Genomic DNA, 22792 nt, shown 5'->3' on the forward strand with positions numbered 1-22792 from the left:
GCTTTATATCATGGAATGACTCAATCTTTCAGGAACTAGGGGCAAACAACCCGCAAACACCTTAGCGCTAAAATATGTTTTTGTTAACAAATGCATTTGCTGGGTTTATTTCAGACATATGCTTGAAACCTCAAAAATGTAGCACGCTCATTTTGCAACTGACTCATTGTGCACCAATTTTCAGCTTTTTCCCTTTTTTTTTTTAATGCAGCTCAGTTATGCCCATCACCCCACTCACAAATTAGGGGTTTATAATGCAAATTCTGACAGGGCCTTCACTATGGTGGTGCTTTCAGGCACTGTCATGATAAATAATTTACTATTTCATGACTCCTGATGTAATCACAGCAGGAATCAGATTTGCTAACATCCATCTCTCCGTTGTTATGCAGGAGGAATAAGATAGTAGGGAAATGCCACTCTTCTCTGAGCCCATCTATTTAGCTCCCAACTTTAAAACGAGTGTTTAATTTGGTAAAGAGAGTTTACCACCACAATGCAACCTCTACATTTGTTTATGTTGGACGACACTTTTGCTCTGGCTCGCATTACTCAGATGGATAAAGCTCAGAAGGGTTCTGCTATACTGCCCTGTTTTCTCTTAGTGTTTCTGCATTTTTTAAATGCTACCAAATGGTTGCTTTTGGCTCCCAGCATTATCACATGTTGTCTATAAGTATGGAAATAGTTATGGTAATATGGACGTAAATCATAACTGTAAATACCACATAAAGACAACTGCCATATAATTATAAAAATACCTAATAGATTTCTTTTTCAAAGACAACACAGCTGTCCCTTCTAACCTTTCATTTGTAGATTCTTTTCTCTCCTGTTTTTATTTATAGGTTGCCGTGCAGTTTGACATAGCACACCACGATTTTTGTTTCTAATTTTGAAAAGAAAAGAAAAAGAAAGAAAACTCATTTCATCATAAAGAAGCATTAGTTTACAATTTTGAAAAGAAACTAACGCCAGCTCTAGAACATCATCTTGGAACCAATCTCCCTCTTAATACATTTCAAAAGAATCTGTCAATGGCTACATACCACAATTTAAAATTAAACCCTGCCATCGAACTAAAGAAAGGGTCGGCCAAATGGCACACATCACGTGTTGGGAAAGAAGCCCCATTCTTTCTCTAAGCATCTCAGTGTTTTTATGAAAAGAGCCACACTAGGTTATTACGCTGACCACAACAAAATAAGATTTTTGTACCCTACTCAGTGAAAAACAGGTTGAAAAATGTCATGGGTAAACTTACGCTATGCAACATGCCATGCTAATGAAAGGGGGAAAGCCTTACACAGCACAGATGTTGCCAAAAAGGTTTTTTACGTGTTGTCTGGAAACTACCACCATGCATTTTATACCTTTCTAGTCAGCTTTGCAATGCTTAAAAGCAAAGTGATAGGAGTGTATTTCTTCAACTCCGCTTTACGCTGGACTCACATGGTGCTTCAGCCTACACAAACTTGTTCTTACCTCTTTTGTTACCTTAAACTTACATACGGAGCCCGGATCGTCACAAAAGAGAGGCTGCAGACAACGCTGCTCATGCCACATGAATGGAAGGCTGTTATCTTTGAATCTTTGAAACATTTTGCCTCAAAGCTTTTATCTATCACTAAGCAACCACTTCAGAGATCTGTGCCTATGCCCTTCTACACAGCAAATCCCACATTTTAACTCAAATAGTAGCAAACCTCTCGAGGGAACGAAGTTCATCTTAACCATCAGAAATGTATGCTTCTCTCTCTCTCTCTCTCAAAATTTATAAAAAGAGTAATTATGGCTTCATGCAGAACAACACACCGCTCTGAATGGGTGAATTGCATTCTGATTCCCTTTTGGAGAAACAAATAAAACAAATGAACTGGAAAATGCTGGTGGGAAAGATCAGTCTGGGCTGGAGGTGTACTAATAGCTTATTGATACAGATTTTTAAGCAGATGAAACGTTCAAATCCGCGCTGCATTTTTATCAGTCTACACCAACTGGCCTTTGTCCAAAAATGTGCCATTTTATCAGATGTGTCACTCGGCTGGGAGGCTGCCATGACTATACTGGGTGACTGAATGTTAAAATAATTTCTCCAGGGGGAAGAGGCTGATCCCAAAGGTTTTTTAGTTCCAAGGGGGAGATCATTTTTCACCACCAGCTGGAGCCTGATGTCAGACATGCCCTTGCTTCATTTATTCTCCTCAGAGGTTGAAACCCAGCTTGTCCTTCCTGACTCCAATATTGTTTCACATTTGGGCACATAACAGCTACTACGCAGTGAACTATTAAAGCAGGAGAGCCCATGAGACATGGGAAAATAGTTTAGGGGAAGCTGTTTGACAGCAGGATGCGGTCGGTTTCTATTGTCCCATTAAAACAGAGATATCTGGGAAGCTTAACTTTGTTTTCACTACATAAACATATGTATTTTAGCCTAATGTGCCAAAAAGATGCAAATACAAAAAAAAAACCAAACCACCCAACCCAAACCCACACCATCAAAACCCCAAACAAACCAACACAACAAATGTTTGCCTTTTTTGTGCACTGTGTCTACTTTCTTAGCAGGAATATGAGAATGAAGCCCTGTACACCTGAAAGAAGGTTAATTTGTACTGAAAGAACGAATGTCCTGAGTTCTGTCAGACTCTGGCATTTTATTTTACATTTTTAGTTTGGTCTGAGAACAAAAAGGAAGCTGAAATGATTGAATGTTTTTTATAGAGTCATTTTAAGAAAAGATCTTGACATATTTTTATTCCCTTCTATTTGTTTTCTCCAGAACAATAAGTAGAGAGATAGGAATCACCAGTTACCATACAACGTGCGGTCAGTTAAAGCACTACAGTTTAATTCTTCAAACAAAATAGCAGCTAGGTCTTGCCCACACTAATGGTTTGAGCTTGCTCCAACTATATTTAGATCATGCTTAAATGAAGTTAAGATGGCTATATCATGGGGTTTTTTAACTTGCATGACTGTTGTTCTGAGAACACTGTTGTGAAACCTTGTTACAGACTGGTTACCACATGCTTACAATAGAAGTTTAACATGAGAAGGCAAAACCATGTGGCTTCATCATCTCTAAGCATTTACATCGAGGCAGTATTGATGAAAATTATAACGTTTTTGAATCAGCTAGAGTTCAGTTTTCTAGCGGGTTTAAGCTGTAAAGGCAGCGCATAAGCAGATATCTGCAACCGAGATCATTCACTGCAGCAGTTACCGTATACACTGGCATCTCCTGTAACGTTCCTCTTCTTACCCCAAGATACCTCTGCAACACTCTAATTAAGGCTTTGAAATAAAAAGTTACAAAATCCACTGTATATTGTGCTAAAGCTGGACCATTGCCAGACACATTAGCAACTTTCTGACCTCTCTTCTTCATAAATACGGAGCAGCGAAGAGAGCATGAACAACTGCTTCCAGAAGTATTTACAATACTAGTAATATTTCTCACACAAAGCAATCTAACTGTTACGGCAGATACTTTTACTGCTCAATGTTCAAATCTGTATTGTGGATTTCTCTATATATGCATATTCAAGAAATCTGCGTGAACTAGTGGTGTGAATTTACAGAATATACAGAGGCTAGAGAACATGGTATCTCTTTTGAAGTGAATTAAGGTAATCTGAACGAAAGCCATTTTCACTTTGAATGAGTGTGTCCGCACAAGGGGCCAATCCACTTTAAAAGTTAACTCAGATAATTTGTCTTTGTCTGTGAAGCTGATTCTCTGACACTGTCCAAGAAAGCTAGAAGTCAAAGAAAACCCGTTCTTTGACATCGCAGTGTCACGTATTTCCAATGTTGTCCTAACAGTGATCACTAGATATTAGGCAAGAGAGGGAGAAATTGTATTTGTTTAATTTCAATTTCTGCTTTTTGGCAAGATGCACAGTTCTTCTTAAGAATAATGACAAGTTTGCTTCCTCTTTCTTTCTCGCCTCACCTCCCCAGAAAAAAGCGAAAAGAAAATTTGCGTGACAAATTTGAGTAAGACAAGGCTACGAAAATGCTTGGATATGTTAAATTCAAATGGACTTTTGTCCCAGCTGTTACATCATACCACATACCAAAGCTACTGTGCTGCTACTATCCACAGAAAGCACACTGTTCCAGGGACACCAGCTTTGAGGGGTAGGTAAGAGAGCTGACCAAAAAACTATTAGAGAAATAGATTCCTAGTTTTAAGCACACTTGTATTTTTGTTATCACTTGAGTGGGAAAAGGTCTTGAGGATGTTTGGAATAGGTCTGAAACAATAGAGCCTCACTGAGCGTTGGCCTTTAGGCATACTTCTAAGTAACTCTAAATAATAACAAAGATGAGCATATTCTTGGAAAGAAGACAGTGGGGGAGGTGTAGAATTGATGCAAAGATAACTGCATGGGGGAAACCAGGCAGTAAACATTAAAGAACCTCAAGATTATTAACTGAGATATCAACTGTTGCTATTTGCAAAGACTCCTGATACTAGCCTTTCTGTTTAACTCACTAATTCTTGTACGACAAACACCTTGTCAGTTCACAGCACTTATCTACAAGATGTGTGGTTTGGCTTCCACATGAAAGTAGGCCCTTTTAAAATCAAGAGCCACATCTGTACGGCAGGTAAATAGTTAACACTGAACAACATGCACATGATACTTCATCAACTCCCTTACAAAAATTAGGATATTATTCTTTATTATGGTGCCCTGTAATTCTAAAGTAAATCATGCCAAGATACTATCTTGCACGTCTGTAGATCAGATATCATTACTCAGGGAAAAAAAAAAAGCTTTCATGCACTTACCTTATCCTCTAGACGGATCAGTCTGGCTCCTACAGTATAGTATCCTTTGTCTACCCCTTTTTCTAAATAAAGAAGAATAAAAATGGGACATTCGTTAGGTCGAGAATAAACTCAAACTAAGAATTATATCTATGGCATTTAAAGTAAAAAAGAAGCTGGTAATAGTAGGGTAGTATAAATAACATGAACATAACAGGAAGGAATTTCTTCATGGTGTAAAGAAGTGAAAAAGGGTAGCTGGAGAGAAGGGAATTAGTTTGTCTAACGGACAAGATTAAGTTAGTCTAAAGGGCAGCCTGGACTTTGGTAAAGGTAGTCTGTGGACACGAAGCACTATAGATAGTGTCTGAGGTAACTTGATTCCTTGTTGAATTATCTCAATTAGTTAATTGAGTAGTTAGATGGAATAGGTGTGCCCCCTGGGGCATACCCCCCATTTTGAGTATCATTGACATGAGCAATGTATGCTTTCTATACATAAAGAAATCGGGATAGTTTTCAATTGAGGTTGTAGATGTAGAAGGCAGCACTATCCAGGGGTTCAAGGGCTGGAGTGGCAGAGATCTATCTCCTCTCTGCAGATGAGTGACACTGGGGAAAGCCCCTGCATCTCCATTCTCGTTTTCCCTCCTAGCCTTCATGAGCCCTGGTTATTGAAGCCCAGTTACGCGATTCTTTTCACTCACACACTGCAAATGGTGGGATTGGGAGCCAAGACTGAAAACTCTGTAAAGTGGGGTCTATTCTTTGTGTTGATGTGGGCAATCACAAAGGAATGCCATAGTTTGGGGGGGTTATTTCACAGGGAATGAAGCACAAAAACACATATCTTCTGAGCTGGGAGAAAATGTTCACAAGAAAAAAAATACTCCCCAATACTGAAGTAACTTAGAAGCCTATAGCAATGGAAGTTGGACACATTTTTCTCTACTAAACTGTATTTCCAATACCAAGCTGGAGTAATTACCCCTTGTTTGTTCCATAAATTATTCCACTTTTGTGAGTGGTTGAGCTTTGGTTTTTAAAGCTATTTAAGTCCATTTTGCTTAGGGCGCGAGCACAATGTGAAGGGCTTCCTGGAAGGCAGGCTGAGATGGGAATTTACTATGCATCAGCATCCACCGTAACTGCCTGTATGTGTGCTCATTCTGCAGGGAACTCGCATTCTTGCATTTCTCAGTGAATGATACTTGCTTTACCATTACCATTAGCCGTGTATACATTTGCTAGTGTGATATGTTTAGTGATATATTTGCACCAAAGTTCATCTCAAGGTAACTTGTAGTGTGTATACCACAACCTTAGGGGAAGACTTTAGTGAAAAGCAATGCTAGCAAAAGTACTCTTCTTGCTTTCCTTCTCCTCTACAGACCGCCTAGAATATTAAAAAGGTCATGGACCCTTAGCAGCTCTGCACAGGCCTTAGAAAAGGGAAGTGTTTCATCAGAGAACCTGCAGGAGTAAATACCATAAAGCGAGAAAATTCAGAGATTGTTCAAGGACACTGTCTGGGGACAGAAAATAAATGATGACACAGCTTGGCTCATACACGTGTACCGTTCATCATTCATTAGTTCACAACCACAGAAACCTCTTAAAACATAAGTAGCTGAGGCTCAAGATTATCTATGTGTTCATCCCTGCTTAAACAAAATAATTAACTCTGCAGTCTACTTTCTAGATAGTAAATCTGTAGATAGTTATAATCTTTCAAAGTATATACCAGAAAAAAGGATGCCTTTAAGGATTTCTAAACTGGGGTGTGATTTGAACAGCAGTGGGTAAGGTAGTGTTTTTCTTTAGGTCTAAAACCAAAATGCCCCCCAGACCTGAAGAAATATTCCAATAAGATTTAAAAAAAAAAAAAAATAATAATTTCCTCACCAGCTCTAATTACGTCCTTCATATAGTCACCAAGACATCCCAAAATGACCAAAACAAGTTAATAACGTTTCCTATTTTAGTTATTCTTGAATGTGGTGTGGAACAGAAAATGAGAAAATAGGAAGCAGATAAGCAGTAAGAAGCTATTTTGTGGCATGTGGCACTCCTATCAGCCAAAGTGAAAAGAATGATATACGTGCATGTAGCTGTGTCATGTCCACCCCTTTATTGGCATGCAGGCTGTGTAAGCCACAAAAGGCTGCGGTCTTTCCCATTGCTTATTAGCCTCCATTTAAATCAGCATTCAGCTCTAACTTACAAGCATTTTCCTCTAATAAAGACCATCTTTAAAAGTAAATGGGGTGTGTAGACAATGTGCAGAGCCTTGTGGTAAGAAGGGTGGGCAGAAGTTTGGATAACATTGCTCTAGTACATTAGATTTCTATCTCACGTTTATGCTTTCTCTCTCAAGTCTTTTCAAGATAGAAGATTTTAGACTTCCTACATGAGATTATCTGCTTTAGCATAGTTGAAAAGATTGCACGGCTTACTATAAATCTGAAGTGTCTTAATTTTTACATTCTTTGCTTTGCAATCCAAAATAACTTTCTTTTAGTATTGACTTTTGTCTGTTCTTTGCGTTGGTCTGCAATAAAACAGATAGACCAGCTAAGCAATCCACTAACCGCATACACCTATGTGAAAGGCACAGACACAAAGGAAACATGCATGATCATCATGATAGGAGGCACAATTATTTCTAACTGGATGAAAATACATATGGGCAAATTTTAGCTCAGAAGAAAAAAATAATCTTGAAACAAGCTTGTATCACATGGTTGGTGTGACACAAACCCATCATTTTATATACTTAGACTTCTTCAATCAGATAAAACACTAGTATCTAAGCAATAGGCATTATGCTTCAGGAGACTGGATAGTTCTTGGGTCATCTAGTCCATTTCTCATCTTTATTAATATATAAATTTCTTCCCTGAAATTCTTTGCCTTCCTCAGTATACATACTATACTACTTTCAAAAAACCATGATCCTATATTTATTTCCTAGTATTTTCACAAAGATGGCCCATCTCTTTTTCTAGTGAATAACAAGAGATGCCTCTTGTAAAAAAAATCAAAAATTTTTAGGTATTCCCCACACCAGTTGAGAAAACAAGAAAGGCCATCCCCAACTCAAATTGAAGCATGTAACATAAATGACATATTATTCAAGTTTGTTTCCTTTTACAAAAAACAGCAATTACCACCTGAAATGAGTAAGAGGAGAAGAGCAAATCAAATGAGGGACGGCACGATAATCTTAATTTTCTACTCAATTAGTGTGCTCCATCTCATCAGAATATACCAAACTTTTAAGAAAATAGATTTTTTTTTTTTTCCTTTGGTCAGAAAAAATACTTACGGGGAGCATTAGGACAGTGAATGAATCGCAGACAGATGGTCTGAAAATGATAAAAGCTGGAAATCATCTACTCTGCTTTTGCAGAGTAAGAGTTCTTCCTTGATTTTTACTTTTATAGTGTATACAGCTAGAAGGGAACTAACTCAAAAACTTTAAAATTTATCTGAAAGCCGTCTTTTTTTTAAGCAGGAAATGAGGACTTGGAGCACTGTGACAATTAGGATACTCCATATTGCTAAAGACGTCTCAAAACCTCGACAAATTATATCAAGTTCAGTACTGGGACTGCAGAAAGCAGGATAGCGCAAGAGATAGCACTACCTTCTTTTGTCTAACTCAATGCCACTACAGCCTTCTGGATCTGTATTTGTTCAAGTTCTGTAAAAGCTCTATGTGGGGAAAACTGTGATGAGCTTACGGCAAGATCTAGATTCTTAGGTTTATAAACCAGGCATGCTTCTGAAAATGCAAGTCGGGATTTCCCTCTTAAACCCCAGATCCATAAAATAGCAAATAACAAAGTTGCCTTAGGCATCATGACTTTTGACTCGAGTCTCTTTTCTTGTCTGCTAGAGCCTTTTACAACTGATAGGTAGAAGAAATTAAAGAAAGGTAAGACATAATCCTAGATCACTTCTGATTTCCCTTGGACAGCCTAAAGAAAATTAAAAAAGCAAACTACCAAAATATTTTAGTTTAGAAGGCTGTACTGCAACACAGAAAACTTTGTGATAAAGCTAACTGTTCCATGGTGAAGGTTCAACGTTATACACCGAAAGTAGAAATTTCTAGCTTTTTCAAGTTGTTTGCAAAAATCTAGCTGCAGTGAGTAACTTGCCAGGTTAAAGACGAGCAATCACCTTTCAACAAATAAAAGTCCTAAACAAAAGGTCCGTCTGCCGACCTACTTCATTTATCCAGCCTCTGAGATGACACAATTTGCTCAAGTGGCTCATGAGGAACAATATAATCAATTTATTAGAGAGAAGCCATATACACTGAATCTGGTATGAACTATATCACGCTTTTGCCCTTCCTCCAGAAGGTGCTGATGGCAGGATTTAGACACACTATCAATATACTCTGTATAAAACAACTAATATACCAAATCCAAAACAAAATGCAAGCTTCTTTATTAGCTTTTTATTAAGAATGTGATTCAACACTGTTCAGAGGACTGGGATGAACAGTAATTTAGCTGCAGTTTCCCAGCCATTGAAGTAGGATATATGTGATATTTCTGCTGGCTCTTATGCATTGAGGTAAATCAACCCCAGTCATGAAATTAATTTTCAGAGACAAGATTGTGAACACCTGACAGCTACAGAAAATGTCCTAAATGGATTTATTTTTGACCAAGTTCCCATGGATTTTGTCTCCAGGAAGAGTGGAATAAATCAGTTCCTGCAGAAATATGGTATCTCTCATTTCAAATATTAATTGACTTAAAAAGATAAAAATTAAACTAAGCATATTTATTATGCTTTAAAAGATATTGTGACACAATTTCTTCTTAACAGCTGGAAAGGAAATAGCATCAGAAAGCTTAGGTGGCATTTAATGGAAAAAAAAGCAAACAACGGAACTGTCAATATTTCACAAGAAAGCCTTTTTCTCCAGGGATTCCCACCTGTGTTATGCAGACCCAAGAGGTTCAGATGAACTTCAGATAAACATCAGCATTTTGCCTACTTTTCTGAACCCAAACACTGGATCTTTTGTTTTACCTTGGCATTATTCTTCACCTTTGCCCCTGAAAAGCTACAGTAAGTCTCAAAAATGGCATTCAAAAGCAATTAACTCCATCAGTAGTGAAGGTCAAGTATTACACTCTTCTTATTTGTATCATTACATAAGTGCCTGCTTTGTTAATTCAATAAATTTTATTAACATGTGCTTTTCCTCTATATCAACACTTTCAATTATTAAGGGGTTTGTTTACATTTACAGGAATCTTTGTTTCATCTCACAAAATTGCGTTACCTGCAACACAGACAGGCTTTCAATGAAACTAAGACACGGTTTTCCGGGTATACTCATAAAAATGGGATTCAAGTCTTTGGAAAATTTATTCATTATCTTAATGTTTTTAAATCTGCTCATGATACTAAGAATTTCAAAGACAGCTAGTAGATGCCAAGGCCAAAACAAACAAAAAGAGAGGATTCCTCACAATATGTGTACGTGAAACTTAAATCACGAAAATTCTTGTCACAAAATATTGCAGATATTTAAATTTTACAGGGGAAACTAGGCAAGCTTGTTGAGGACAAACCAGTTAGGACTACTAAATACACAGAAAACATGTCAGGAAGCCTCTGATCTGCAAATGGCTGAAAGCTTACAGGAAGGTTAGAGGCTTATGCATGCCCTTTTGTTGTTCATTTCCCAAAGCACCTTGCTTTTGGCTCCGTCGGAGTCAGGACTGGTCTGACCCAGCACGGCTTTTATTCTGTTCTTGTATCCTTATCTTGTTTTAACACAGCTTTTAGTGCTTTTTATCTTTGAGAAACTAACTTGAAAAACAACAATAAGTGCTTCCAGTGAATTCAGATTCTGGATCTTTTATGACATCATTCACTTTTGAAAGGTAATAATACTATAGACACACTGCAATTACTTCATATAATATTATCAAAGTTGACAACAGGGTTTGAGTAACAGCCTGATCCAAAACCCACTGAGGTCACTGGAAAGACTCCCATTCATTTCAACGGGCTTGGAATCAGACCTTAAGATTCTTTGACTGGGAGTATAATAAAACAGAAAAAAAAAAAAAAGGAGCTGGAAAGGAAAATTCTTCTCATGTTTTTCTCCTTGGCGGTTTAATTTTCTTTGCATTGTCATTTCTCTTTTTCTTGCCATCAATACAAAAATAACACAGTCTGGAGGAAACACCCATATTGTTTACAAATGAGGTTTCTAGCAATGCCTTTGAACTGGAAAAATATCATATTGAAAATACATTTTCAATGTAGAATAAGCCATCCATTCTGATGAAAACTCAGGAAGAACTCTTTTTCCAGAGGAGGACATGGAACAGTCTATTTCCACCCAAAACAGACCAATACTATAACCACTCAACACTATTCGTCACTTGATTATTGGCAGGTTGGATAATACTGGGACTAATCACAAACTAATCCTAGTTTTAGTTCTGCACACCATTTATCTGGAACCACTTACCTATTTTTGGATTTGTGGAGGGTTTAGATAAAATAACTATTAGATCAAATAACTTTTGGTTTTGGTCTTGCAAACCCCTCTGAGCTTACCAGGTTTTGCATCCCTAACAACCATTTTACCTTTCCCAGTCAGTATATATTCAGTCCAGCTGAGGGCAGAGCCATATATCTTTGCAAGAGGTATGACTTTGTAGAGTTGGCATGCTGTGGAGGCAGACATCGTTCTTAGCAGGGCCACCATGCTTTTGCACCTAAGAGCTGTCTCAAAGCAGCTATTGAGCAGTGATGTTGCAAGAAAAGACTAACAAGGGAAGCTAGTTGCATGGACACGGATGCCATAATCTTCTTCAGAGCACAGATTATGGCTTTCCCAAATATCTCTGAAGTCCTATGATGCTCTCCACAGTAAGATTATCCATCATAAATTCTGATGATGAGCCTAACCTAAGTTATCTTACCTCTGGATGCCAGTGGGTTTTTTCCACATACTAAGTCAAAGCAAGAATTTTTGATAAAAAATGAAAATGAATGATAAAAAATGTGTGGCGGATTTTGACTTGAACCTTCCCCCCCCCCCCCCCCCCTTAATCATCTGGGGCTGTATTTGCAGGCTATCTCTCCAGGATGTGGCTGGTACAGCAAGTTGCTGTGTAACCTCAGGCCTACAAGTAGATCATTCACATTGCTTCTGTTGTCCAATGTTCTGGTGTAGGCTTTGCATGTGAGGTGCCCAGGACTGAATCAATGATGGACACAACCCCACAGCTCTTCCTCAGTACTTTAGACTCTTTTCAACGCTTCAACACTTGTTGAAATCCATGGACCCACCTAAGATTCTCCCAACGGTTGCTATGACCCTTTTGACCCAAGATTTAGTGAGACTAAACTTCCCAAACATCTTCAGCTTCCCAAACTTCTCAGAACATTATTTCACATTTAGCTTCTTTGCAGCCAACACTTCTAATTATTCCTCACCTCTGAAACAAGAAGCTGTTTAATGAAAAGTGCCTCTAACACTCGTCTTTTTGAGCACAACTTACAGTTCTAATTTGGTAATGCTGTATTTGAAATAAAGTAATACATTCTTAGAAGTAAACAAAGTTTTTCCATAAATTTAGCTTGCACATTGTGGAATGAATTCCCAAGCATAAATATTTATAGATGTATTCAATCTGACGGATTACTTTCCTGTGGTCCAAAACCAGCTCAGCTACAGAGAGAGAGGATTGTACTACTGAGTCTTCTGCAGCAATCAGATGTTAAAAATGTGTTTTGAGAGACGCTCCTCATTCTGATAGTATAAAACATTTTAACCACTGATAATACAGCATTTTTCAATGGCTCTGAAATAACTTTGGCACTCTCAGTTACACTTGTGCCCATGAGTGCTCACAGTCACTTGGGGTACGGGACTTCAGTTCCTAAGTCACTTTTGAGCTCGTAGGGACAGAGAATGAGATGAGACCTCTGGAAATTTGAAGTCAATCTCTTGTGATAAAAACCAAACACTTCTTTCAGCCCTTCCCATACAAGCACTCAGGTTCTTGATCTCCATGATTCCCACCACAAGGTTTTCCCAGAATCTCACCACTGTGTGTGGCCAGGGACTTTCCTCCTGGCCATACATTTTGAGCTTAAATGTATTTATATGGCCAGTTCACAAACATTTGTTCTTCTGCTTGCACTGTCCTTTCCCTTACATATTTCTTTTGCCTCACAGGTAATTAGTCCTCTTGCAGAATTAACAGACAACCCTTTCCAGCCCTTTGTTTTGCTAGATTAAAAAGACCAAACTTCTGTTTCCCACAAATAGAATACGTTCTCCTTTTCCGTAGACAACCTAGTATTTCTTCCCCGTTTTTGTTGCAGTTAGTCTTTCCTAAAGATGTGGAATCAAATTTTTGCACAATATGCCACATAAGGCCTTACCTGAGTCATGTGCAGAGACATGTATACTTCCCTGTAAAAACTTCTCTCCTGATCCTAGGATCAGACTAATTTTTTCATGGATATATCACATCATTTTCTTACATTCAGTTGGCATTTGCTTACAATTCATTAGCAGACCAGGCACTTCTTTTTCTCAGACATGCCAGACTCTTCACCACTATTCGCACGTAGGAATTTTTTTTATCAGTTTCCCCGTGCCTGATCTTGCATTTTTTATGATTGAGTTTCGGACCACTTCTATCGCTCTAGCTTTCAAGGCTATCCCAGTTCTTCCTGAATGATACCCTTGATCTTCCTCTGAGCTTTCCAAAACTGAAATTCACAGGTTGTTCAGAAAGGAAGAAATCTTTTAAAGTGGAACCAACATACATTCTAACCCCAGCACAAAAGATTTAGAAAGAATATTTTTGTGGAAAAATTTCCAGCAATATGTTTCCAACTCATTGTGCACTGATACACATTTTTAACGTTTATCCTTAATTTCCTTTTACTCCACTACCACCTGAATGCAAGGTATTTCTCTTTCCACAGTCGTTCCAGGGCTTATTAACAGAATTATATATTCAGGCATAATTGGTTGGATTATAAATCCATATTACTGTTGCCATGGGTATTTTCACAAAGTTATGAAGCTAATAATTTTTCATAAAATGCAGTCACTATACCTGGGAGGAAAAGGCCTGGCTTTCCCAAGGAATGGTCCAATCTGAAAAGCAAACAGAGAATTACCAGCAGTGCAATTACCAAGCAACTTAAACTCTGTTGCTAGGAAAAGCTTAGGAGCATAATTTACATGAGAATTTACAGTAGCTTTAAACCTAAACCAAAGCAAGTAAAAACATAAGACTAGCATGATTTTCTGCACGTACAGCCAGCAGTTTCATTCTTTAGAGTTTTTTTCCAAAATCAAACCAAATTATTATTGTTATTTTCGTGAGTACTAATATCTTATTTCTTAGACTTTCATGTTGTAACTAAAACATAGTTCTCCTGTGTCATATGTAATCTAATAACAAAGACTATACAAACAGAATGGCTTCTTAATAACATTTGCAACTATTCCTTGAATCTCATGCAGGCGGATTTAATATCTATACATGTTGACACAGTAGATTCCATTCAATAGGATTTTTTTTTTTTCATTTCATTTAAGGACCAGAGGAGCTCACTCTGGTGTCCCAGTCTGCAGTGTTCATTTGTAAAGAGAAAAGCACTTTGTGCTGAAACAGAAGAGAATAGTTTTGTGGCAAAATATTTCAGCTGCAATCCCCAAACTTGGAGAAAGCATGTGCATGGAGGAATGTGGGAAGGGAAAAGTTCCAGATAGAGAGGGGAGCGCAAGCAAACCAGATTTCTCTCACTTGTGGAGAACCACAGAGAGGGGACAGAAAGGTAAATCATTATTTGAAAAGCTTTCCTTTTCTACAAAGAGGGCAGAAAAGCTTGCTTCATACTATAAACTTCACAGTATGCACCTTAATTTCTTTTAATTTCACTTGGAGGAGGAGAGGAGGATAAAGGATAATTGTAAACTTGGTCATAAAAGGGTTAAAAATGACTCCAAGTTAAATCCTCTAGATATTGTGCTCCCTGTTGTGCTTGCAATTTTGGACAATTACTGTTCATTAAGTACACATCTCTCCTAAAGCCAGCTGGCACCAGAGAAATCAAATATTTCATGAGGCAGACAGGGCCTACCTTCTTTGAAGTTCTTTTATCCGAACCATCATATTGAGGTGTCCTTGTGAGTACTGTTCAATCACATCGCGTACGTCATATGGTTTCCGAGCTTGCTGTGAAAGGAGTCATACATGAGATTGAAAGGTAAGTATAGTTTAAACGTGATTTTTATTTTAGACAGGCCTTCATTCTATTTTTTTTATCTTCCAGAGGTTATTTGCTTGCCATTTTGCAACGGTTGTTGCAATGAATAAAAAATATGTAGGCATTGTAGGAGTGCATATTTATTGTGGAGATGGAGCCAAATGATTCCCATTACTGTCAGTTAGAGTCATGTCTTCATGTTACTTCATACTGAGCAAAATATTAGACCTTCACAGTGCATTTAAAAACCACAAAACCAAGATATATAATTTAACTGAGACTATCATGCGTGATATCTCTTGGCTCATTCCAAAACCACATGTTAAATCACAATGTCAGAGGACTGAACCACAGAGATGGGCCCAATTCATAACACTTGGACCCAGAATCAAATGCTTCTAAAGACTGAAGATGTCTGGTGACAGAAATATCATTGCTTAAGTAACTGGGAGGGCAGTTGCTTTGCATAAGTCTGAAGACTGCTGCACGTAGACTTTGTGCTTCTCCATCTTTAATGATACCTACGAGGTCAGAAAAAAGATGCAATTCAAATAAATAAAAAAGGACAGATAAAAAATGCAAGAGGGCTAAAAAACTGCCATCTGCCCAGCTTTATTCCCATTCTAATGAGAATCCAGATGCTTCTGCTGAGCTCTGGTTTCTTGCTATAAGTAAGGCAGAGTTTTGAAACAAGTCTGGAGAATTTGCCTAAAGCTATGTGATTATAAAAAGCGCAGCATGGCAAAATTTTATCAAGTAAAATCAACGTGTGTGTGTGTGCGTGCCGGAATAAATGCAAACGGTGTCCTTTTGAAAATTTCAGCGTTTTCAGAGCCATACCAAACCCTATGGGAAATGTAGGGCAAGATGTCTCCTTTTTGGCTCTGACTCAAGAAAAGAAGAAAAAAAAGAAAGGTAAACTGCAAATCTAGTAATTGGAAATTACTGAAAACAGCTCATTAGTCATCCTGTTGTCTGTTTCCACTCTGTCACAGCTTCAGCCAGAGCCATTAGCATGCACCACTGCACACATGCATTGAACACCTACAGTATGTGCTGGAGTCATGCTTGGAAAGCAGCCACAGGATCCTAGAAATTTCAAATGAAAGCATGGAACTGGAATGGAAACAAATCCTGTGAAATGAATGAAGAAGCAAAAGCTCTTCGTGATAAAACGCCTTCCTTGCACTCAGCCGTCAGCACTTACCTGCATTATTGCTTTCAGAAGAGTTCATGGCTTTGGTAGTGTGCATGTACATTTGCGTGCGTTTGTGAGAAGAGATACTTTGCGGGGGAGGGAGGTTTCAGCTTTCAGTTTATCGCCTTTTTTTTTTTTTTTTGCCGTCCCCAGCTTCACATTTTGCAGACGCTGACACATCACTATTTCTGGCCAGAAAAGCAGCCTATTGTCTTCACCCAGAGAAACAGTGCCAGTATCACTCTTTAGATTGACTAGCGGGGGTGCTTTGAGAGCATTTTGGCTAAATCCTCTATCCTTTCCTTTGGACACTCTCTATTTAAACACGATGCATGGCGCAGAGCCTAGATGTGCTGGGGATTTTTTCCCCACCTCCCTCCCGTCTCCCCCATGGGCTACTATGTGCATAATTAATTCTACTCCTTTCCAATGAAATTTCTTTTCTCCCTCAAAAAAAGTCCTCTATCCATTACCCCTTTTACCAAATCAGCAGCTCTGAATCCCATAGTTGCAAAGTACAGTACGCTGCAGTCTGCCCGAGCTCTCTTGAAAGCATAGCAAAAATATCCTTCCAGCTTTCACCAACTTTCTCTTCTCTTTTCCCATAAAGCTTTAGATCTGAGCATCTTATATCCTGCCAAACTTTGGCACAAGCTTTTATCATGTTTTTATTAGGAAATGCTGGTACAATACAGCTCAAGGCGGGAGGTACTGGGCTTCCAGGGAGGTTTGGTAAATGCAGAACTTGAAGAAGGTCTTTAACTTTCTTTCTGTCCATAATCCCAAATCCTGTCCATTTGGGCTCAGCATTCTACACCCAGCGTGCTTACAGCTCCTAATGCAAAACTCAAAATAATATTACCCAGCTTTGAACTTCCAAAATCTAATTAGCATGGGGAGTCTTATAAGCTATATTTCACAGTCCCACGAAAGAAAAAAACCAGAAGAGAATTCCTTCCCCTTCTTCCCTCTCACTAACACCAACTCACAGAATCCTCTCCATAGACTGATCAAGTTTGGTGTTTAAGGTTTGACATGACTGCTATTGGCTAACAGCTCCAGAACTTTAGGTCTCTGGTGGTTTGAAATATCCTGATTTTTATCCTAACTCATTTATATACTGATTTTATTTTCCAGGAACAGTGTCTTTAATTTTCTTTCTTTCTTTTTTTTTTTTTAAATTTCCCATAGCATTTCTCTCTCTGGCGTATTTATAAAATAAACCTGCTCTCCTGTTGTTTGCCGAGTTTAACAAACTGTCTTCTCTTAGTCTTCTTTCATAAGGTAAGGTCATCTGGAGATAGATTTCTGCATGAGCTTGCGAAATGCATGTGCTATTCTGTCTGCCCTAATTCAGAGTCTTCTGAGTGCTGTGAGCTTATCTCAGACTTCTATCCCTGGCAATTAAGTGCTCAGCTCTAATCAAACTTGCTTGAAATTTAGGTTTTTGCTTTATCTTTTTAAAACCTCTTCAAAAGGATTATGAAAGTTGATTAACTTGCAGTAGACCCTCTTAGACAAAAAAGCATGAACCTTCAGATGGAAATAACAGGGGCTTTGAAAATCAGGCCAGAAGTTAATTATTCATTTCCATGGCATCACCAGCACATGGGTGATGAGAATGATGATACCAGAATCACATTCCAAACAGATTTTATTATAATGGGCCTTAGTAAGCAGTCAAAGTAAGGCAGTTTGTCCCATGCAGCACATTTAGTTTGAGCACTTTGTAACCTGATTGAGAAATTTAACTTAAGACTTCATAAAGACAGCAAATTTCCAGAGGGCAGATGCTCCACAATTTTCTAAAATACAGCCTTTCTATAATGTCCCATTCTGGGAGACAAATTTGGAAATGCGGGCCACAAATGTGAAAGCAACTTTACACAGCATAGTACTCATCAGTAAGGTCTATTGATCTGTCAGCCATACATAGCACACAATTAGTTGAACATTCTCTAACCAGTCGTTAGATGATCAGTATAGACAGTAACAGCATTTTAGCAGACACTCCAACAGAGTCTTTTCTTCACTTCTTCTAGTAGATGGGTAAGTAGTTCATATATTGGTCAGTATAGTAAAACAAACAGAACCCAAACAAACCAAATGCAATAAAAAAGAGAAGTGAAAAATAACTATGCTGACTCCACAAATTCAAAAGGTTTTCATACCGTACTATCCCCATGGATAGTTGATAGTTTTGCCCACTCTATGAAAAAAACCACATAAGGTAAGTATGAGGCCGAGAGCCTAAACAGCACATTTGACTTATTACAACCGCATGCACAAGGACAAGTTCACTCTCCGAGCACTTCCAATGTCATATACTTAAGCTTACAAATTGTACTTATGTTTAATGGTGCTGCTTACCTGAAATTTTCTTCTGGCTACAAAATACTGCATTCTCCTGATGACTTTTACAGCTGTTCGATGTGCTTCAGTTAATCTGCCAAAAAAGACAAACACAGACATGCACCAGTGGGGGGGGAAAAAAAGTAGGAAAAATATCTTAATGGAAGACGTTGACTCTAAACACAAAAATCTATAAATACATTTTATGTCTACAATGAAAAAATTAAGCATAACACACTGTGTGTGCATGTGTATGTTGTTCTATTGCTTTACCCTCTTGTATATTGTGGTTCTAAGTATAAAAAAGTGACAACTGAGACAATAAAAGCAGGTGTACAAAGATAATATATGTGGGGGGGATTAGACAGGATTACTGTCAGTGCATACAACTGGCATCAGTTTGAAGAATGTGAAATGTCTTTAGAACCATGCCTGCATTCCTTATTTTGCATTTATTGTTTGCCCATGAGCTCTATTGCACAGAAATTAAGTCCTTTAAAAAGCACTTTGAATTCTCTAGGGAGGGAAGAAAAATTGAAAAAAAAAAAAATTAACACAACACACCCTCTCGGCACACTTGTGTGTGTGTGTGTGTGTTCATGTGGCTGTCTGTATTGATATCCAAACACAGAAGTGGACATATTATAACTTAGCAATATCACTTCACTGTATTTGCAGAACATTAATTGTGCCACTTGGCTGGCAGTTAATTACCACACCCTCTTATTTATGGTGAATTTTGGAAGGGCAGAAAGGAAGCAGGAATATGGTAATTATAAGAACAAGCATTTTATTTAAGGACTGACTCCTTCCCCATGGACTACTTCATTCATTCAAAATGAGTGAACTAAAGAAAACAAAATTTTCCTTCCAAGGAAGCCGCAATTGTGAGGAAATCTATGTTCTATACAGACATCATCTTTGACATGTGATGATAACCCTAGGAAAGCTTGCCAGCAAGTTTCTCAAGTCTCCTGAAAACACAATCTGCTGCCTCTTCCCAGTGTATCTGACTGGGAAAAAGGAAGTATTGGCTAGGCCACCTACTTGGATACCACAGTTAGAGATAAAGTCTTTAAAAAGTGGAAAGATTACAATGTATTATTTCAAAGTGAAGTAAATACAAGCTAAACAAACAGGGACTGTATTTAAGAACTAGCATCGTTTTTCATTTTTATAATTTCTCTTTGATAAAATTATTGCTTCTGGTTGGGTGAGATGCCGCAGGAACAGGGTTTATAAAACAAACTTTCAGCAGCTTTTTCTTGATCTTTCTATTTCAAGTCCCAGTTTAATAGTAAATACATGCACAAATATGTGTGAACCTCAGGTGTGTCTACTGCATATACCCTCACACTTCATATATCTATGTATATTCATGTACACATCCATATATATACACTCGCACATGCAAACACACTGCAGACAATACAGGGTGAGCATGATTCGAGAACCATCATTGTTGTATACCATCAACAGCATTGCTAAGTACGAATCTTTGCATTTGTGTAAGCCCATCAAAGGGATTTCGGTAGTTTAGCCTACAGGACCTTTATTATGGTGAAAGAAAAGCTCTCAGCTTGACACTCAGGGCCCCAGCTGAGCTCCTGTGGCTGGTGACTGGAAAGGAGACAACGTTCTGCTTGTAAATGGCACATACTTGATAGAGAAATCTTTGTCTGTCAGCCCGTACAAGTAATACATATATATTTTTATAGCCAGAAAAGAATCACAGTTTAAGGCTTAGGGTTTAGCCTACTTCCTTTGTGTATCAGTTAAGATAAAGGCTTGAAATTATCCCCTAGCTCTAAATGGTGTGAGACTTCGTATATATACTTAAGAAGGTTTTTTTTAGGGAAATCCATATGAGATGGTTCATGCATTGTTTAAAGAGCCTCAAATAGATAAGCTTAAAGAAGTCAGACATGGAAACAAACCAAGGCAGTAATTTCCTCCTAATTCCCCTCCTTCGGCAGAAATCAGGGCTACAGAACTTTTTCCAATGTGTTACCAAGTTTAAGTGTCCTAAACCACGAGGCTGACTCTTGGAACCTGATACACAGTTGAACAGGCCTTGTTTGTAGAGAGAAAAGTTATTTATTTGTGAAATACAGCAAAGAAAATCACCCAACTTTAATTCAAAAGCACTTGATATTGGCCTGTTCCAACTGGCAAAATTCACACCGATCTCATTGGGAGCAAACTTTGAAAAAGGAGTGAGTTACTGTTCAGATTTGATGGTCACTAGTATTAAACTGAGGGACAGAAATACATGAAACCTGGCTTTAATGGAAAAAAGACAGCGTGAAAAGGTGCAAATCCATAGACTGAGATATGTGGATGTGTTATCTTAATTACCTCAATAAATCTATGAGGAGCACAGCAGCTCTAGATGACTTAAACTCCCTGAGCTGTACAGTAAGCAGAGCTATCCTCCTGACGCGGGTTGTGCAGTGTGGCTGACTGTCATCCGAAACATTTTTGGAGATTTTAGCTGATTTTCATAGTTTCCTAGCACTGATGTCCAGAACGGATGATTACAGCTATTACTGGTCAGGTTACATTTATCCCTGTATCTATCCCAATACATTTATCCTGCTAAGCGTTATATTTTAGCGCAAAACCTTGGATTAGGCAAAACCCTTTCAGCCTCGAGGATGTCAGTCTGTTACATGCCAGAAGCACACAACAGGAGAGAACAAAAGGCCAGAGATGCTTTAGGTCATGCTTTAGTAATGCTCAATAGAAACACAACGCTGCTTACAGTGAATCTTCTAGATATTTTGAGATACGCAACTCACGAAACTACAACCCAGGGGGGTTGTGGTGGACACCATACTTGCACGCTCTTTCCATGTGGTATTTTCGACTGAGAGAAGACAGAAACAGACAGTTCTTCACAGGTATTAAGGTGCCTAACTGCTATGGAAGTGAAGATTTAACTACTGTCATAGCTCTAGCTCCCAAATGAAGTCAGTAGGACCTGAACACTTGCTTTAAATAGGAGTATGGGTGGGTGGGTGACCACACCTCTGCCCCTATGAAAGCAGCCAAGCTCTCCTGCCTCTGTGCAGCAGAGGAAAGTGGCACACACGCACATGGAGATGCTTTCCAGTACATTAAAAAAATCATTTAAAATTGTTTAAAAACTTTACCCATAAAACCAAGCTTAACTGCTAGACCTTGTAAGGACGGGGTCCATGCTGAGGTGGGGTGTTACTATTGGGTGGGTTGGTTTTTGTGTATGTTTTGCTCAAGAGAATATGATTAGAGTTTTATTGACAGACAATGGCGTACTTTCCCATCTTTTAACCTGAACAACAGCTAAGAAGGTTTTGTTAAAAACCTTCCCCCAAAAGACTGTAAAGGAGAACAAAATGACATTTGAACAGAAGCGATCAGGGCTTTGGAAACTTATGAGCACATAAAAAAATTAATAATGGAAGCTTGTAACATCTGTAACTATAATGGATACCATGAAACGTCTACTGAAATAACATATACTTGGATCCATAAATGATACTGACATCATCTATAACTATGTCTTCAAGTAGGACCCAAGCCTTGGACCCGTTTGCAAAACAGCGTGTGTTCCTTACCTCTCTGTTAACTGATTGCTCAGCAGGATGCTCAATTTTAAAAGCAGTCAAACCTAGTCTTAATTACCATGAGTCTTTCCTAGTTTGGCTTACGGACTCCTGGGCTGTCGTATCACTGTGGTAGGGCAGGGAAAAAGAGGAGCGGGTGGAGGGCCTGGAACACGTTAACAAGCAGTCCCCACCCTGATCTGATGTCGAGTAACTCTCCGGCAACTCTTCGAGAGGGCGAGGGGGAGCAGGGCCCCTCTTTGCTGGCTGACTCGACCTTCCCCTCCGCAGGTTTTGGGTACGCCTACGTGGCTGCAGGGCCTGGCGGGACGGCTGCCTGCCAAGGAGGCACTGCAGCCCCGGGTTTGGTCCTCTGCTCGTGGCTCAGACAGCACTGTGAAAAGTCACTACTTTGAGCTTAAAACACTTGGATGCATTTAAGACTTTTTTTTTAGCTGCACAAAGGCAGTAGCCTAAGCCAAAGCAGCCAAACATTTTCAGTTGAAAATAATTGAACCAGAGAAGGAAAGAGAGATGATCAAATCCAAAGCAACTCTGGAAACTATCCACAGGGATATTTTT

At 38.6% G+C, this 22792-nt stretch overlaps 1 protein-coding gene across 4 annotated transcripts in view; it reads right to left on the reverse strand.

The window, feature by feature from the left end:
* The window catches only part of LOC104259201 (potassium voltage-gated channel subfamily KQT member 1), a 508020-nt gene that overhangs the window by 201480 nt on the left and 283748 nt on the right, over window positions 1–22792 (reverse strand). For all 4 annotated transcript variants that reach the window (XM_059815977.1, XM_059815978.1, XM_059815976.1 and 1 more), the window contains 4 exons: window positions 18642–18717; window positions 14948–15042; window positions 13915–13955; window positions 4808–4869 (listed from right to left, as the gene is read on the reverse strand). In XM_059815977.1, the coding sequence (XP_059671960.1) occupies window positions 4808–4869; window positions 13915–13955; window positions 14948–15042; window positions 18642–18717 (274 nt within the window). The remainder of the gene's footprint in view (window positions 1–4807; window positions 4870–13914; window positions 13956–14947; window positions 15043–18641; window positions 18718–22792) is intronic.

The sequence above is a fragment of the Gavia stellata genome, chromosome 4 (assembly GCF_030936135.1).
Source record: "Gavia stellata isolate bGavSte3 chromosome 4, bGavSte3.hap2, whole genome shotgun sequence".
In the NCBI taxonomy this organism is placed as follows: Eukaryota; Metazoa; Chordata; class Aves; order Gaviiformes; family Gaviidae; genus Gavia; species Gavia stellata.